Source organism: Aulonocara stuartgranti (genome assembly GCF_965226115.1).
Source record: "Aulonocara stuartgranti genome assembly, chromosome: 11".
NCBI classification, from domain to species: domain Eukaryota; kingdom Metazoa; phylum Chordata; class Actinopteri; order Cichliformes; family Cichlidae; genus Aulonocara; species Aulonocara stuartgranti.
The window spans coordinates 29,962,006-29,981,286 of NC_138947.1; the positions used below are offsets into that span (position 1 = coordinate 29,962,006).

The 19,281-nt window shown below is 41.2% G+C and overlaps 1 protein-coding gene across 5 annotated transcripts; it reads left to right on the forward strand.

Annotated features, from left to right (window-relative positions):
- Nucleotides 1–1,947: 1,947 nt before the first annotated feature.
- On the forward strand, nt 1,948–18,897 carry fbxl4 (F-box and leucine-rich repeat protein 4). 5 transcript variants are annotated; one of them, XM_082551841.1, is made up of 9 exons: nt 1,948–2,158; nt 4,622–5,252; nt 7,019–7,352; nt 8,517–8,761; nt 9,010–9,223; nt 11,026–11,097; nt 13,617–13,741; nt 14,126–14,313; nt 15,039–18,897. In XM_082551841.1, exons 2-9 carry the CDS (start codon nt 4,756–4,758, stop codon nt 15,200–15,202), a joined length of 1,839 nt encoding a protein of 612 aa, XP_082407967.1. In that variant the 5' UTR covers nt 1,948–2,158; nt 4,622–4,755; the 3' UTR covers nt 15,203–18,897. The 5 variants fall into 5 exon arrangements, with proteins under 5 accessions (XP_082407967.1, XP_082407966.1, XP_082407968.1 ...); XM_082551840.1 differs by lacking the exon at nt 1,948–2,158 and adding an exon at nt 2,165–2,488; XM_082551842.1 differs by lacking the exon at nt 1,948–2,158 and adding an exon at nt 2,165–2,227.
- Nucleotides 18,898–19,281: the final 384 nt, after the last annotated feature.

Here is a 19,281-nt window from a genome sequence, read left to right on the forward strand (position 1 = left end):
CATCTCATGCACCATCTTTTTTTTCTTTTTTGAAAATCACTTGTCCTTCCTGGACACTTCACTTGAAGCAGTCCAAAAACTTACTGCCATGAGGACGCTACAGCAAGCAGCAAACACCGAGTTTTCTTTCTTTTTTTGTGATCACTTGATGGATTTTGTTGCATAACAAACTGTGCAGCTGAAGTTTGCTGTCTGTTATCGTTGAAGAGTTTAGGTGATGAGGAGATGGTGGAGGACAGACTTCTCTTTTGTAGACAAGAGACTTTTAGCATGTGAAAAACATTCAGTTTGACTGGCAGCCCCAAAAGATAATATTCAGTATTTGTACAAATTGTAGCGTACATTCATTAGAGTTACGACTCTTGAAAATGCAGTGGGCATGCTAGCTTTTTATTTTTTGTTTCCTTTTGAGTACACCATGTCTACATTACCAGCTACTTGTTAAAAAATAAAGTGGCATTACAAAACCAAGAGAAGATGTGAGAAAATTGGCAAAATGTTTAAAGGTTTATAGAAATGTTTTCCCGTACCTTTAATTTATTTATTTTTAAAAGTTTCACGGGTGCTTTCAAGTGCTTTTAAATTACAAGACCACCCGGCAGGATCAAGAGTGCTCCAGGAGAAAGAGAAAGCACCAGCAGGAGATTTTTGGTGGTGATGATAGTGATGATGAAGGTTCCTGGTTGCCACCTTTAAGCACTTCTCCCCAAGCAGTTCAGTAAAATGGCTTTCTAAGTAGTCCTAGCTAAAGCAGACCAGCTCTCCACTGCTATTTTCACATGCTCCATCAGAGCAGAAATGACTAAGCTCATTTCTGCTCTAATGGAGCAAATCAGAAATCAATCTGCTCCATTACTCTCTAAGCACTAATACTGCCAAGAGTAATGAACTTCTTGGAAACATCACTGTCCAAAGAGGCTTGAATCACATCCTGACGGGACCAGGAGAAGAGTCAGCGCGCAGAGACATCGCATTCTTTGCTGTGGTGCTGCACCACTTCCTGCTGTCAATAGGACAGTACAGGGTGACCTCATTCCCAGTACTGAACCCCTTGCCACCACTGCCACACGCCCCAATGGCGGAACAATATTCTGGATGCAGCAGAGCAACAAGCAGTGTTCCCTAAACTCCTCTGACCCCCTTTGCTCAAACACCTGCCAATAAATGGGTCCTTCAACGAGAAAGAGTTATTATTCACGTTTGCTTGTGTTTTCTTGTGTTTGAGCGAAAGGCTGTACTCCCTCTTTGACTGTTTTCTTACATTACGTTAGTATTTTAGGACGCTGAAATATGTCTAAAAGGTTGAATACATTTTTATCTTGGTCCTTGTTGTTTAATTAGCTCTTACCTTATACCTCATATCTTTCTTTGTTTACATGACTGGTTCTCCTTTGGTGTGTGTTTTATTTTTTAAAAAAAATCTTTTTCAGTTGTTTTAATTTTTTTTATCTCCAAGGTTTAATAAGCTGAAGAATTATTTTCACCATTGCTGACCGAACTCTACCTTTTATTTTTGGGTGTGTATATAGTGTACATCTATGTTGTTTGTGAATGGCCTTGAAACAGAATGAAATCTTATTATACTCCTCCATTCTTTTAATGGTATGTTTTAATACACATTACGCTGGATTATCTATAAATGTATTAAAAACCATGAAACTGGGGTGAATGTTTTGAGTGTCTGTTTTAAACCAAAGAACTACTTTTCCCATAATCCTTTGCTTTAAAAGAAGCCGACCGGATGTTGATAATTTGTTGTACATTTAAAGTGTGACATTTAAAGTTCATACGTAACTTCTATTTTTTTTAGGTTTCCGCGTCCTGTTTAATCACACGTTTTGACAAAAACAGTCAAAATTGGCCATGTTTCGCATTTGTTCACGACATTTGAACACAGTCAATTATTTAGTGCCGCACTGGTGCAATGATAAAGAGAAAAAAGCAGCAGTCTTCCAAATTGCATTACTTTCCCCCTGGAGCCTCGCCCCAGTGCATCGTGTTTTGTAGAAATAACTCGTGTAGTGGTAGTAATAATACTGATACTTCTCTAATACTTAAAACACACAAAGATGAAGGGTTACCCAGATTATGTCGCTGACTGTGCTGTGCGCTCTCTGAGTTAATGCATTGGCCGACTGTTACTTGAAGGCAACACAAGGTAAACGTCAAGAATGTTTGATTGTTGAAATCTTTGTGAACGGCTATGGAAGGAAGAGAGTTTTTCCTCGTCAGTGGATTCATTGATCTACGTTCACTGTAAATTTTGTCCTCTTTGATCGCTCGGTTTTTGCACAGCAACCATTACGGAAGCTAACAGTTCATGTTTTGACAGCTCAGCCTGTGTCTGCTAGCTAGCTGCCTACCTAACACTAACTATTTATCGTTAGCTAACACTGACAGCACTAGCTGTGGGAGACTGCTCAGTTTATTGAACAAGGACTTGGGAAAAGACAGTTTCTTCCTGGCAGCTGGCTTAAAGTACGCTTACGTATGTCAGAATTCGTTTACCTAATGTAATGTCGAAATGCCTTCAAAGGTAGCAAGGTTGGAGGGCTAGTTTAGCTAGCTTCAAATGCACAATGAAATATCAAAGGTTACATTGGCAAGACAGAAAACGCTACACTTCCTTTTCTCTTCCCGTACAGTATTAATAAGGCCACATTATTGTCAGAACTGTAGTATTTTTTTACAGTATTATTAGTATTTCATGTGTACAGTTAAAGCTAATATTTTAGTTTTATCAAAACGTGGTTGTTGTCTAAACATCACTGGCTTTAATGTAATTGTTTTTTAATGTTAAAGGCGGTTAATATAGGGTTGGTGGGGACTCGTGTCCTGTTATTGCTTGTAGGGCTACTTGTTTGTTTACACATAAGCACAGGATGTCCCTGGCAAACGTGTACTGCTCACTGCAGCCTACAGCTGGGTCAATCTGTGATACTGAAAACCTGTGAGGCAGGAGTGTCAGGCACCAGACCCAGAAGTTTCTGGTATCATGTAGCCACTCTTGATTTGCGGCTACCAGGCACCATTAAGTACCAGGATGTCTTGAAACCTGAATATTGTAGTCAGTGCTAGCGATTTCTGATGGTGTCAAGCGTTAACATGGATTTAACCTCTACAGTTTGCATTTTGGTTTGATAAATGTCTTGCCGTGTTTCATTTAACCACAAACTACCGCATGTAGTTATGAAGAAATGCCACACGCAAGCAGCGGTACAAGGCTATACCTTTCGAAGATTGGCAGCTGCAGAAGTGCTTGGTTTGTTTGCAGAATAAGTATTCATTAAATAAGCAAGTCTTCTTCTCAGAAAGTGTCAAAGTGGTTAAAATAGTGAAGAAATCGCTAGAAATTAGATCCAGCTTCTTGCTGTAATTTGTCAATGTGTAAAAATGAATCATTTGTCTACAAGAAAGCATCAAAATGTAAAAGTAAGTATACATGTATAGTCATGGTAAGAAGAAGCTGCCTGTCTTTTAATTAACGTAATTTTTTATATCAGCACAAATTGCAAAACATGGTTCTTAGTAAGTCTTACCTTTTAAACAAATATAACCTCAGATAACCAACAACATTTTACATATTGCACAACATCATTATTTGTTTAACAAATGAAAAAGCAGAAGCTCTGGGAGGTTACTGGTACGGACAAGCCAGGTATGTGTTAACACAATGCTAGAGAGGAAATACATCAGCAGTGAGCTTGGAGAAACAACTGTTGCTGTCCATCAATCTGGGAAGGGTTAAAAGACCATTTCCAAACAATTTGAAGTCTATCATTCTAAGTGGGGAAAAAAAAGTGCAAAAACATTGAAGACCGTTGCCAATTTTCCCTGGAGTGTATCTCCCAGCAGATGCATCCCAAGGTCAGACTGTGCTTGATGGTACAATTGGAAGAAGTATGGCTTGTTTAGAAGGATTTCAGGAGAAAATCTCTTCTTTCTAAAAAAACAAAACAACACATGGCAGCTCAGCTTAGATTTGCAAAGTTACATCTGAACAAAGCACAAGACTTCTAGAACAGTGTCCTTTAAACAGACGAGCTAATATGGAGATATTTGCCAGTAATGCATGGCGGTGGATGGGTGATGATTAGGGCTCTAAAAGCTGCTGAAACCAGGCATGTGCTTAGTCTTTCACACACTGCTTCTGTATTTTTGGCTTAAGTTTTGTTAAATGAGTAGGGATGCGTCATATGTCATGTGATGTTGTTCTCCTGACCTTGCATTTATCTGATTTTAAGACCTGCTACAGGGTGGATGATTTTATCTTTTGTCCTGTTATGTAAAAACCTTATGTTGAAAGCAGGTCTTTTTTTATGACAACCCCAAAGAAATGTATTGAATGTATTGATTATTTATTAGTATAATCATGCACAACATAAAGTAGCGCTTTCTCCACATGGAACGTTTTTTTGTTTTGTTTTGGTTTTACAATCCTTCAATTTATATTCAGCCAAAAATGTATTTTTGCTTCTTGCTATTTTCATTTAAATTTAGGATTCAGATATCCAAAATGATCAAGTTTATATCGGGACCAAGCAGAAATTGGTCCCTCTGTGGTGTCTTAGACCTGCTGTCTTGCTCTTCTCACTCTTGTTTGTCTCTGCCTAACCCACAGGTCATGCATGCAGCCAGCCTTCTATCCTGCGCTTTGTTCATCCCCAGCGCTTGAGATAATGTTCTACCCGTAGGTGGAGGGTTATCCTCCTACTCCGTTTCTCCCCACTGCCCCCATCAGTCCCAGAGTTCCCTATGTTAACCCTGTTGAGCATGTTTTACTATATCTGTCTGCGGCGGCGCTCCAGGAGTGGAACTCGAGGCGAGGCTCTGACCAGTCGACGGGCTGTGGAATCTGGCCAGAGAGCGGTACTGCCAGTCAGTGTGGAGGTGGAGCAGTACGCCAAAGAGGTTTTGGACTTCAGCTCCCACTATGGCAGTGAGAATAGCATGTCTTACACCATGTGGAACCTGGCAGGGGTGCCTAACGTCTACCCCAGCTCAGGGGACTTCACCCAGACAGCTGTATTCAGAACTTATGGGACGTGGTGGGAACAGTGTGCCAGTGCTCCGCTGCCTTTTCGTCGCACTCCTAAAGGCTTCTACAGTAAGGATTACATTGAGCTAGGCTTTGAGGAGCCCGTCTACCCGACAGCAGTGGAGGTGTTTGAGACCTATTACCCTGGAGCCATCGTCCAGATCCTGGCCTGCTCTCATAATCCTTTCACCCAGAATCCGCCTACTGATGTCAGGTAACAATAGTTCCTCCACACTATGCCATTTCTAAAACTTTACAATACCAGTAAATTGCACAGTTTTCGATTACATAACAAGGCTTCAGTGTTTGGATAAAATCCAGTTGGCATTTCATGGAGTAAAGTACTGCTTGGCCAGAATTTCCACCAGAAAACTACCAGAAACCTGGCAGAGGATGCAATGGGATTAGCTTATTACAATTCTTTATCACGAAGATTAGATGATTAGATGATTTCTTCAACAATCTACCTGCTATAGCACTAACTGCTAATTGTCAAGGGAGTCACACTGCACAGTGGAGCTGCATATATGCAGAGACTGAGCTTTTTTAATTTCTTAGTTCCGACTTGAAGACGCAGTATTATGTATAGGAGAGCACTGAATCATATTTAGCCATGTTTGCATGCAGATAAATGATTTAGGCTACCTTGATTAGAAAAAACTAAACTGATAAAATTGTATAAAGTCTTAAGATTTGCCTGGATCTTTATTCACTTTTTACAGCTTTAGCTTGGTGTTTACTGCCTCGTGTTAGGTGTTGCCTTATGTTGCCTTGGTCCTGCTCTTGGTGCAGTGTCTCAGTTCATTACTGTCCGAAACAAGTCATAGAATCCCCTCCCCCACAAGCCTGCTTTCCTCTGATTGGCTGCCCCTGTCATTGAAAACATTTTTTTTTAAAAACGTGTAGAGCAAAGATTACTAAATGGGGTACATTGTCATTGACACCATAGAGAGCAGAGTATCAGCTTTTACTCTGAAGCCTCAACCTCTGGCTTGTAAGGATTATTTGTATGTCCACTGAGACACACAGGGAGCCAGCAAAAAAAGAAGTGAGACAGAAGTCAGGGTATACAATTCTGATGGAATATGGATGTGGTCAGCTGCTAAAAGCCATTCAAAGTAGTCCCACTATTTAAGAGTGCATGATCAGGAGGACAAAGGAGGAGGGGGGAACAACTAAGCTGTAGTGCCTCTTCACCTCACTGTACAATACCTTGTGCAATACTTTTTGTAAATAGTCAATGGTGCAATAGACCTCAATACTTGAAATGTGCAATTCACTTGTATTTCTATTTTTATTCCTATTTATTCTATTTATCCCCTTTGTATATTTTATTTATATTTGTCTCTGTATTTCCCAGAGGAACCCACCCGAGGGATTACTAAAGTTCTATCTTATCTTATCTTATCTTATCTTATCAACACTGGAGTTTTGGACCTGATACAGATTTTTAGAGAGTGTAAAGTTTTGATATCACTATATCATTAGTCTTTAGAATACTATAAATGCCTGATTTGTATGTTTGATTTATATTGAAAACAGACAATGATGGGGTTGTTATTTAGTAACTTTCCAATGTGTTTCACAACCTGTGAACATGTGTTGCATAAAGTACTGATAGTACTGCAAACAACAGAGGGAAAACTGCTCTGCTTGCTAAGCTATGTAAAAACATAATTTACAAGTTACACCGCACAGCTTTAAAAATTTTTTTTACTGTAATAAAGACAGTTTTCATATGGGGGCATATCCAACAACATATATGGGCAAATCCGTCTGTCTCTGCTTATTAGAAATATGTTAAGATAAAGAGGCAAACACTGTTGTGCACAATGCCACACACAGGCTTAAGAACATTGTTAGGACTGTATTTTCCTGCTGCTTTCAACGAGTACCTAGAGTAGTGCAAAGTAGTCTTAATAGCATTATATAGGTTAAAGAATGTTATTTTTATATTTGCACATGTTTTGTGTTGTCCAGGTGGGAGGTGTTGTGGTCTGGTGAGCCCACCAAGGTGCTGACTCCACAGGCTCGCCAGTTTTCCCCTAAAATAAAGCATATCGGCTTCCCAACCAACCTGTTGCGTCTAGAGGTGAACAGCTCTTTGCTGGACTATTACACCGAACTGGATGCTGTTATCCTGCGTGGGGTAAAAGAGAGGCCTATGCTGGCTCTCTATAAAATGCCCATCATCGACATCAGTGACCTGAGCGACAGCGAAGAGGAGCTGTCTGATGTGGGAGGTCCTTTCAGGCAAGGAGATGGCAAGCACCAGAGGACAGGAAATGGCTACTTTGACAAACTGCCATATGAGGTGATTACAGTCCTTAATAACAAATCAGAAGGCTTGCGTCATCCAAGCCTGGGTTGAAAGTTTAGATACGCACAATGAAATAAAACTGCATTTTTAAATTTTATTTTTCAGATGTGATCTTGTTTGCTTAGTGGTACAGACAGGAGTATTTTCGATCAGTACCTCTTTAATAAATATTAGGTTTAACCATTCCCTATCACACTCTTCCTATTTTGACAAGCACAGAGATCCAACCTGACTCCTCAGCTGCCGCCCTCATTACTTCTACAATTACTGCCTGAAAGTTGCAATATCTAAAATTTCTTTTTTGAAGATGTTCCAGTCGCATGCACTAGTCTTACATATAGGTTGAAGGTGCTGCAGTCATTTCTCTGCACACAAAACATTTGCAACGCTGATTATTTGAAGTGTTTTAAAGCTTTCCTTATGCACATCAAGTTTTTTCCTTATTATATGTGCTCAGCATGTGTGCACACGTGCACTTTTTTGTTGTTGTTGTAAAAAATAAAAAAAACGTGTCACACACGAACACTGCGGGTTGAACCATTCTGGCACTTTCTTGATCTCGCACTCACAGTCATTTTCATGCCATACAGATGTATCATGTTGTCTGAGGCGAGCTTCAAAACACCAGCAGTACTCTTGATAGTTGTTCTCTTATCTCCTATCCAAACCACTGCCATTAACAGCAGTCTTCACAACCGCTGTGTGTTTGTTTCAGAAACACAATATAGCTATTATCTGTCAGCTGATACCAGCTTGAACACAGTGTATTGTTAATCCACTGTGACACACACACGCACAACCATTCTTTCTCTTTGAGAGACACACGAATGCGGTGCAAAACAAGCCGGCTCACCGCTGATCCTGCTATCGGTGCTGTGTCTCCCAGATAACCACTATTTAGATCTGCCTGACAGAGGGGACGCAATTAACATTCTCCACTCTACACTGAACTATTTTCTCTTCTCTGCTAGGTTCCACTATTCTTTAATGTTCTCTATTATGTGTTATTTTCTGCTTATGTTTTCTTACAAGACCAAACATGTCTTGTCTCTCACCCTCCTCGTATCTTACCATTTCTCCTCTCCTCTCCTCTCCTCTCCTCTCCTCTCCTCTCCTCGTCTCCTATCTTAACCCCTCTCCCCCGACTCCCGTCCACAGCTCATCCAGCTGATACTGAGCCACCTGACCCTGCCAGACCTCTGCCGTCTGGCCCAGAGCTGTAAGCTGCTGCACCAGCACTGCTGTGACCCGCTACAGTACACCCAGCTGAGTCTGCAGCCTTACTGGGCCCGGCTGAGTGACGCCTCCCTGGGACACCTGCAGAGCCGCTGCACCCTCCTCCAGAGGCTCAACCTGTCCTGGACCGGCAACCGTGGAGCCCTTACCCTGACGGGCTTCAGCAGGTCAGACTATCAGCGGGCCACGAATGGCAGCAAACAGGGAAATGACCTTGGAAAGTAGCAATAGAAGTAAAAGCACTTTTTCAAGGAGGAGCATACTGAAACAAAGAAAATCAGTTTACACATTCTTCTGTAACTGATTGAAAAATAAATTAAGAAGAGGATGAAGGACTACTGGGGAATTGATGGCTTTTTTGTTCGTTTTTGTTTTTGGCCTCTTGTCACTCATTTCTCTCAATCTCCCGCCTTAGTTTCATGAAGGCCTGTGGTCCCAGCCTGGTCTGCCTGGAAATGTCATGCTGCCACTTCCTGAACGAAGCCTGTCTCGAGGTCATCTCCCAGACTTGTCCTGGACTCCAGGAGCTCAACCTGTCCTCCTGTGATCGTCTCCCCCCACAGGCCTTCACGCACATCTCAAAACTTACACGCCTCCGCAGGCTGGTGCTTTACCGAACAAAGATAGAGGTATGCGCTGCAAACAGTGTCTCTGCGAAACTAATCAGAGTGATTCGCGTGGACTTCGATCTGTCTTGTTTAAATATAGAGCAGGTCAAATTGTTGTTTGGTTAATGATATATCCGATACCCTGGCTGTTTATAATTTGCAGACTGCTCCTTTTTCTAAATGTATAAAATGTTTTATTCACCATTGATGCTGAGCTGTTATAAAAAAATTACAAAAAGATTTTTAAAAAATGAATTATCTTTCGTATTTTGAATATATAGAATGTCAGAGATTTTCAAGAGGTAGATTCCACACGGTGGAAAGGTCAGAGAATTTAGTCACTTTTCCTGATATTCAAGCAACAGAATTTGATCAATTGTATCTAATAAAGCAGAAAATGCCTTTTGGGTTTGCATCAGAAAGGGCGTCTGGCAAATCAAACATGAGGAGCTGCCCACTGTGCCGACCCCTTGAGATAAAAGAGCAGCCAGAGGCAGCTTTTATCTTCTTAAAGGGGACCTGCTCATCGCCAACTCTGTACTTTTATTCTTGGACTGTATTAGAGTAGTTTTGCATGATTCACAGTTCAAACGAATCCTTTATCTTACACTAAGCCTTGGTGCAAACCGATTTAGCTCATGTCATAACCTCTTTCATTGCTAGGCCACATGAACTGTTACCAACAGCCTCCACTGGCCTCCTCCCCCCTTTCAGAAACTCAGGTTTTACAGCATTAACATACTGATGACTTATGACTTTTCTGTGATAGGGGATCTGTAAGCAATTAAAACCACATTTTCCTCATTTATAAAGTCTGAGGTCCACCTGTGTAACTGAACTAATATAAAAAAAAAAAGATCATCATTTTGTTTTAAAGATGTTTTAATCTTATTTTTTTCGTGTTTAGTTAATCATCTGATGACCTCCTTTGTTTCACTTGAAACATGCATATAGTATAGGTTTGAACAAAACTTCCCAAAAATGTGCATTTAATGTAAAAACTAATGATTTCTCCTTAAGAAAGATTTAAGATGAACTGAGTAAACTCTGATTCTACAGGGTGTTGAATATACATCGCATGTATTCAAGCTCAGGCATGTCTGTGGGTAATATCACTGTGCCTTGTTTTGGTGGTGCACCTCAGCGTTTCTCTAGTGTTTGTCATGTTTCAGAGTGACGTTGTGGGCAACAGACAGTGTAGAGTTTCTGCGGTGGAGCCAGGCAGCGTGCTGCAGGTTGTTTACACCCGGACAGACAGAGCGAGCCGTGTGTCTGTTTGAGGCCCTGACATCTCAGCTGTCATTACCTTGTCACTGCTCTAATTAAATGGCTAGCTTACGGGAGAGAGGCACTTATAAAAATGCCTTACACCGAGTCGAGCACACGCGCGCACACGCAGACAAGAGGCTTTCACTTTCATGTCTGACACATTCTCCTACCGCTGAGGTGCATGTGTTGGCAGTTGCAGCACTGAATTCTGATATCTCCATATACTAGTTGTAGTGCTGCTCGAGAGGCCTCCGTTTTCACTTTTTTCACTCCACAAGGAGGTGGAAAAATTGTTTCCTGTGCTTTATTAAAAACCTTTTAATCCTGAAAGTGCTGGGTGTGCCAGGTAACAGACAGGAAGTTACTTAAACGGGAACTTTAGGTGACATGACTGGATTTGTTACCGCTACTAAAACCTATGTTGTTTTAAATTATCTTATATATAGATTTACACTCAGGTAAGATGCTACCGGTGTTTTAAATCTCTTTTGCTCCTTCTACCTACCTGGTTTTCACCTGTGCACCTCTGTCTCCGTCTCTCCTTTCCTCCACAGCAAACAGCCATCTTAAGCATTCTGACTTTCTGCATAGAGCTAAGACACCTCAACCTGGGGAGCTGTGTGAGGGTGAGAATGTGCACACATATGAAGTTTCAAAGAAAGCTACAATCTTAACTATTACCTTTCATTTTGGAAGCTTGTCTAAAAGATGCCAGATAGGAAGATGAAAGAGAGCCCTGTGATCCCTGGCAAATGGCTTAGTCACACTGGAGTAAAAGTAGGACAGCAATCTTATCGTAACTGGGAAAAATCTGTGCTTATATAATTGAATTTAATGTTTTTTTGCATTAAAAACTGATTACAAGTAGTTGCAGTACCCACTTGTGCGATCGCACAGGTTGTCTGATGGAAGGCATCCTGTCTGCAAACAATGGTGGCCTGATTCAAACTCACTGGAATCACTCTGATTAGTGAAGGTTTCAAGTAAATGATGTTTAATTTATGAACACAAACAGTTTGAAAATGCAGTCAGCGTGTGAGCCAGTCAGCTGGTGGCCAATTGTGTGCGTTCTGGTTATATTCCTACATAAAGTCAAGGTTTGCTAAGCACCTACAGTATATCACATTGCAGTTAAATCGCTGTCCTGAAGCAGCAAGGTCTCTATTTTTGGAGGAATTGCTTCTGTTGAATTTCTGAGGTTCTCGCTCGACTCTGTAAGTAGTTAATATTGATTTCTGAGTATGTACACTGCAACACATTTGCAATTGTTGACAGTTTGTCACAAGTTAATCACTGTATTAACACAAAATGATTGCATGTAATTGCCAACTTGACCCAGTTCAGTAGTAAGCTGACAGCACAGCTGACAGACTGATAGGCAAATCACTCTTATCACCATCTTGCCACGCCAAAGTCTCTTTGAAGATGGCAACTGACTGGGAGTGGTCAAGACCTGGTCCCTGTCTGTGACAGGATTGCAAGGTCATTGCACAAGGTCACAATCATTTTGGTCATACCTCAACCACCGTTTTTCTTAGTGTGACTGTTGCATAATGCTGTAGTCACACAGGCCTAGACACCATTTGGCCACCATTTAGGATACTCTAGTGGCTAGTGATAAATATGTATACCCTGACTGGTTAGTGAGTGATTACTGGAGGTTTCTGGCTGTTGCCAAGTGAATTCAGATGCAAAGAGGGTGCTGACCATGCACTCTTTGCGATTGCTCACCTTAGTGTTTGCATGGAAGACACCCATTTGCAAACGCTAATCATAGAACGCTAATGAGATCTGGAAAAACGTGCGTCTTAAGACCAAAACCAAGTTTCACTACTGCTCCATGTTTAGACAGCAGTGACATTAAGCTTCTTCCGTGCAAACTACAGTCAACCATGGCAACTTGCTGGGGGCCAAAGAAGTTTTCAGTGCAGCACCGTGTACCTCTTTAGTACCAATTTCACCCAGTGACAGCAAACGCCAACAACCACTTGAAAACCAGTCTGGGAATACACATTTTTCACTAACAGCCGGTGGTTGGCATGGGGTCACTGGCTAATCTTTGTGCAGTCTGTGCTAAGATAAGATAATTGGTTGGTAGTTGTAGACTTCTGTGAGAGCGGTGTCATTCTCCTGTTACTCCTTTAATGATGGCTCATTGAATATGAGGGGAATGGTATACAGCAACTGTTGTGGACAGATATGTATGATGATATTAAAGTACAATACGTTTTATTATTAACATCTTTTAGAATTATTAATGAGGCATTTTAATAAATGTTTAGTGTATCATGATGATAATGATGGGGCATCTGTGTGTGTTTAACTCCCTAAAAAAAGTTGAATGACTTTGATGGAAATATTGATATAATACATGAGAAAATCCTCTTGTGGTCTTTCTCAAGACATAACTGTCATCATCAGAAATAAAGTTATGCAACATTTGGCAAGAGAAGTGCATAAAGGCAGCGACTCTCTCTGCCAGAGTTTAAATATCCATCACTGCTAACTCTGAGAAATGTTCTTGCTGTCATTTTTGTAGCTGAGTTATCTGCTCGGGCTGTTTTTAGTTGTTAAATTGCATTTCTTTGCTTTCATCTTTGGATGAAACAATGAAATATGGCCAGCATTACCTGACACCAAAGAACAATAACAGCCTCGCAAACATAAATCAGTTCCTGAAAGACTATTTTGTTTTTGTTTTTTACGGTGAAAGTATTCCGCGTTAGTGCTTTGTTCTTTTGCTCTCTCGAGGAAGCGAGGTTACGAGCCACAAGCCGGGTGATGCCGCTAATCAGCTTTTTATTATCGCAGCATTTCAAAAGTTTGTTCAGAATATATTAGATAGACTATTGACTGACTCATCCTGACAGCATCATCTTCCTTCACGTTATCCTAAAGGCACATTTTTAAAAGCCTGGGATTGTGACAGTGTTGTAGATGAGCACAGATCACAGCACCTCTGCCCGTACATCGCTCACACCGACGTGTACAAATCATAACATCTGAATCGACTGCAGCATACGACGAGGGTGGTTTTGCACATTAAAACGGGTCTGAATCGTCCAAATGTCCCTCTGGGAACTTGCTTGTGAGCTGCAAATGCTGCATATTGTATAGAGAGTAAATGCTCCTGTCTCACTTACAGATCGAAGACTATGATGTTGTAGCCAGTATGCTGGCCACTCGCTGTCGCTCGCTGTGCTCTCTGGACCTGTGGCGTTGCAGAAACCTGACCGATCGAGGCCTGACTGAGCTCGTCTCAGGGTGCAGGTAGTCACTTGAAGCTACTGTTGTTTATAACACCTGCGGACTCCAGGCATGTGCAAAATAACCATTCATAACAGCTTCTTTTTTTTTTTTAAGTGCTAATTTTGCCCCAAAATAAGATTTCAGGAAGCTCCTCCCCCCTCTCTGCTCCTGCCACCATCTTTTTGCTTGGTGGGGAGTTTTCATAGCTTTCAGTTCAGGATTCTTCTCATATTACATCTTTGGTTGTAAAATTGTCCAGGACCTGAAATGGTGTTAGTTTCCTCTGCGATTGCTTTGTTTTTGTTAAAACACTTACACATTAGAGACACTGCATGGTTTCTCTGTGAATATCCAAATTTGTCCTTGCGTCACCCCAGTTTACTTGTTGGCTCTGTTGTTGCTCAGGATGTTGGAGGAACTGGACCTGGGCTGGTGTCCCACGCTGCAGAGCAGTACGGGATGTTTCCAACACCTCGCCCGCAGCCTTCCACGCCTGCGCAAGCTCTTCCTCACTGCCAACCGCACCGTCTGCGACTCAGACATAGAGGAGCTGGCAGCCAGCTGCCCCTGTCTGAGGCATCTCGACATTCTGGGTAAGATCTCCCTCACACATATGTGGAAACAAACGTTTGCCTTATTAATCATTTGTTAATGAGTGTCAAGTTCGTGGTTATTCGGTCATGACTTATGTTTCATCACGTTGGTGTATAAAGCTCCCCATCAGAGCAGCATAGCCACAACTTAACTTTTTATAAGAGACTTTGTCAGTTGGGCAACTGCATTTTTGATTTAGCTCATCGTTCACTTATCATATTCACAGCAGGCCCATTCCCAGTGTAGCATTTGAGGGGTGAAAAAACCTTCAAGTTAACCTCGAACACAAACTCAAATAATCAGCTTAATATTGCTATACAGTAGTGCTCAATAAGCAAAGTTACAGCAGCACACCATAGCAGTAACACTCTAGTTCCAGTTGCATAAGTTGGTGTTTTTGACAGCACAGTAGCTTCAGTGTTAGTCAGGCTATGCTGATGTGTCAGTTCTTTAGTTATTTCAGATGTGCTTCAGTGGTTGACTCGCTGGAAGGTGTGCAAATGATTTTGATCTGGACTCTATGATCTGTGTGAACAGGCAGAGAGGAACTTTACTTCAGTTACAAAGAAAATACACACGCAGTTTCCTTTTTAAGAAGTAGCCAGACATAAAAATATCATTGTTTTTATTTCACAGCTCTGTGTTTTGTTTTATTTTTTATGCGTTTTTTGTGAAGTGTTTTTCACCTTCTGCGTGTCCCTGTTGTGATACGTCTGCCGGACAGGTACACGGTCAGTGAGCGCCGCCTCACTGAAGAAACTCCTCCAGTCGTGTCCTCAGCTTGTCCTCCTGGACGTCTCCTTCTGCTCACAGATAGACATGCGCATCGTCCAGGAGCTCTCTGGCCTCTTCCCCAATGTGGCCATCAAGAAAAGCTTCACTCAGTGACCCCAGCATTGGCTCATTTCCCACTACTGAGATGTAGCAAGTGGAGGGAGGTACTGGTCAGCACATACTGCCCCAGAGTGATTCAGAGGCAGGTCAGATGCAGGAGGAGATTGCAGACCTGCCTCTGCTTGTATCACGGACGAGATCTTCTTTTAGCGGTCAGTATAAAAAGCGGTGGGACTGGGTGAGGAGGATTTTACTGGCTTTACTGATTTAGTGAACCTAAATGACTACAGATTTGTAGGAGCAGGATTATACAACATAAGACACTTGTATTTTTGGGTGGGGGTTTTGTTTGTTTGTTTTTTAAATCAGGGTTGTTGCAGTGAAGCTGCCACATGTTCCCACAATATGAATCAGCACTTACAGTATGTATTGCCAGATAACAAACGGCAAGGAAATATGCCTTACCACTAGAAATCACACATGAAAAAAGCAACATTTGAGAGAAAACTTCTTTTAAGCATCTTTTTAGGAAAACAAATGGAACACAAAGCATTCTTACCTGTTACTGGACTTCACATAATAATATTAGCTACATATCAGGGCCTTGGTCAGTGCCTTGTTTGATTGTGGAATATGAACAGGCTGGTTTGTACATGAAGGTCTTTCCGGTGGTGTTTATCACCATTCACTCACTTTCATTGAATCATAGTGGATGGTGTTGTGTTCAAAGGGGCTTTAAAGGTGAAAACAGCTGCACTAGATGCAATGCACTGTGGTTAGTGTTATTCTTTTATTTTTTTACTTTAATGAGACTATCACAAGTTAATATGTGTTGCTACAAACTGCAGGATCATCATTAAATGTCCATGCACTAGAGATTTAGCAATGGCATGTTTCCATCAATGGGGAAAAAATTGTTTTCATTTCCACATGCTCTAAAATTGCAGGAGTACAGAAAACACCTAAAGGCATCAAATTCAAAAGATATGCACACTGACTCTTTTGAAATAAAAGCGCAGAGAAGTAATGAAGATCTTATTTAAGATGACATGAAACAAATCTAAAAATCTTTTCCTCTCCAACTCTCAGTTAGGCGCTTTTGGTCCAGCAGTTAATATTTTTACTAGGATAATATGAAAGAATTTCCAACTGTATTACCTGGGCAGCTGTTAATGTGTCACCACATATCAGACACTTCAGATGAATGTAGTAATATTCTATATTAAGTCCGAGTGTTAACAAGTAAGAAATACAGGGGTAGTTATTAACTAGAGGCCTTTGTTGGAATACTGTAGAGAAAGTCATCTGCAGCTGAAGCAGTTGAATGTGTTTGGCTGTATACAGTACATCAGACAATTCAGTGGACTAAATGAAATAGAAAGTGTTAATAATCGGGGTGCTTGCTAATTGGTTTTGTTCAGACCTCATAGGTTGTGTAAACATTTCAGCGTAGGCAAATTGGGGCCTTTAGGCTAAAGTTTTGTTTCCCCAAGTTTGAAAGTCACTGGCTCCTCCGCCGAGGTGAGAGCTCAGGTGGGGGAGTGTTTTCAGTGCTGTTTTTCTGTCAGCAAGTTTACACAAGCTGAGTTTCATGAAACTTGGAGAGCTGGGCCCAGGCATTAAAATTAGCTGCAAATGCAGAACACCTTCTTTGAAAGTGCAAGATAGGCCCTCTGCAGTGTCATAATGTTAGTGCTGTTTCTGTTGTCGTTCCTGTTGAGTTCTGTCACTGCTGTCTGACTGCAGCCGACTACATAACCCACTCCGATCAAATTCCACCGCTGAGAAGGAGTGCTGTAAATTAAGCCGAGGACGTAATGTTAACGTGTAACGAGTGTAAGTACGATATGTGACCTCAGTATTTGTCCTCAAACTCAGGGGCTATATATAATCTCATGTTCATTAAATGTCACTTTTTTTAAAAACATGTTTTACTCCAGAAACCAGCACAAAGGACATCTTTACAGAAAGTAACACCAGACTTGAGTTAGCTTTAAGGTTACCGGGCTTTGGTGTTGCTCACAACAAACACACACGTGACACAAATCGTCAGTTTGCGCTGGCGTAACAGAGACGTTAATCAGAGCTTATTGAGTGTTGAATGTTGCAGTAATTGTATGAAAAATGTACTGCTGCTGATTATTTATTTTTTGTAATATATGAAGCCAAGGCTGCAGTGTGGGAGAAGTGCTTGAAGAGCATTTTTGTGTTTGAAACAAACTTGAATTTTTAGTTGAAGCACATGCTACTAGTCAATATTTGTGCCTTATGCTCCTGTTTGAATGTTGTCCAAGTGGTTTAGATTGTGGTGAAGTGCTTCGCTTTTTTTTTTTCTTTTTTTTTTAATGCCCTTCAACCAAAGTAATAACACATTAATCTGGTCGTCATCAGTCTCACACCTATATTTGACCAGTTTCTGTGCCATATACCTTATATCAGCCATGTTAATTATTGCAAAATATAGAGCTATATATGCAAAAAATGGTTTATTTATATTTCCCTCGGCAATGAAAATGTTATTTATACTCATTATTGGTGGATGTTTAAATGGTAATATACAATTTGGGGAACTGTTTCTTGGGTTTTTTGGTATTTTGCCTAGCTTAGCACTAAGACTGAAAGTATGCCTTTACCCTAGCCTAACATGAAGTGGAAATGTGTTTTTAGCCTGGCTCAGCATAAAGACTGAAAACATGCCTTTAGTCTGACTTAGCAGTAAGAGTGAATGCACGTCTTTGCCTTAGTTTAGTTTACCTTAGTTTGTGCAATGCTAGTCCACTAAACCTCAAATCACGCGGGCCTACAGACCAATCAGCAACCTGCCCCCCGGTAACCCAAAATACTCCAGAAACGTAAAAAAGACTGAAATTCAGATTTGCTCAGTGATCGATGTTAGAGAATGTACATATTTTCCCATCTGCCAGTTGTTTAAGCTTTAAGAAATAAATATGGCAGCGACATTTGCGTTCTGCAGCTACAGTCATTACCTTTCTAAACACCTTAAAAATGACTTCCTACTCTGTTCCTGCTTCCAGTCTCTGTGCTGAGCTAGGCTAAACCCAGAGCGGTCCTGGCTGCGCAGAAGTCAATCACATATCGATCTTCCAGTCTTGTTATTGGTGTGGGTATGGTTAAATTGCTGCATAAGAGTGGGAAATTAATACTTGGTTTATTTCCAGTTTTGTTATAAACAGGTGTGGTAACAGTATGGCACACCAGGCCTTTCACTAATGCATCAGTTTTGCCCAGCCCACCCAAATTTTTAATACATTTTGATGGTTTTTTTTTTTTAATTGTTATTTATCCAGGTAAAGCTCTCATTTCGAAGACCTGCTATCATGTAATTATGTAATTATGTCAGTAATAACTACTGCACCACAATAAAAACACTGTCACTGTTATACTTTGTACAGCAACTATCTGCAACAGCATTAATTTGCAAAGGCAAAACTATTTAAAACGTGAGCACCACTCTCAGATCATCACTGTTTGACCAGTGATGCAGTTTGGTGTATTTTTCTGAGGTGGCCCTATGCTTCTTTTTTTCTTCCTCTAATGAATATGCAGTCTCTCTTCTCCCACTCTGGATATGTGATCAACCTTTGTGCCATGAACTGGGAGGACCTGCAGCGGCGCTCCCTCCGCTGCAGCGTGAAAGCCACTGTTGTGTAAAGAGATTGTGTGTCTCTGTCGTGATGAAATGCGGTGCTTCAATTTCACCAGGTTTTAAATAAACCGAAGGCTGATGACTGAGTGTGTGTGGCTCATTTTTGATCCTGTAGGAGCAGAGATGTAAGCAGTCTGACTGTAGAACAAAGTGGCTGCGAAGGCATTAACTCGCTCATATTCTATTTTCTCTTATTCTTCAGCTTCATTGAACAGCACGCCACTGCCGCCGAAACAAATGGAAATTGCTCCGCTGTATCATGTTGGGGCTTCTTAAGAAGAGAGTCGTCTAAGTGTGATTTGGGGTTGGAGGCGTGGGGGGGGGAGTAGGCTCGTCTACTGAATCCACAACAACTAGCAGAGCCATTAGTCAGGATGAGTGACTGGATAGTCGTTGCGGAATGATCCTTTTTGCCTTAACCCTCTGCCATTTTACAGTCTATTAATACCACAGGGAGAAGTGACAT

Excerpts from the sequence above, each read along its gene's own strand:
- fbxl4 (XM_082551841.1), top strand. The coding sequence starts at position 4,756 with ATGTTAACCCTGTTGAGCATGTTTTACTATATCTGTCTGCGGCGGCGC. Across the intron at positions 5,253-7,018 it reads AATCCGCCTACTGATGTCAG|GTGGGAGGTGTTGTGGTCTG; the intron begins GTAACAATAGTT and ends TGTGTTGTCCAG. Across the intron at positions 8,762-9,009 it reads ACCCTGACGGGCTTCAGCAG|TTTCATGAAGGCCTGTGGTC; the intron begins GTCAGACTATCA and ends CTCCCGCCTTAG.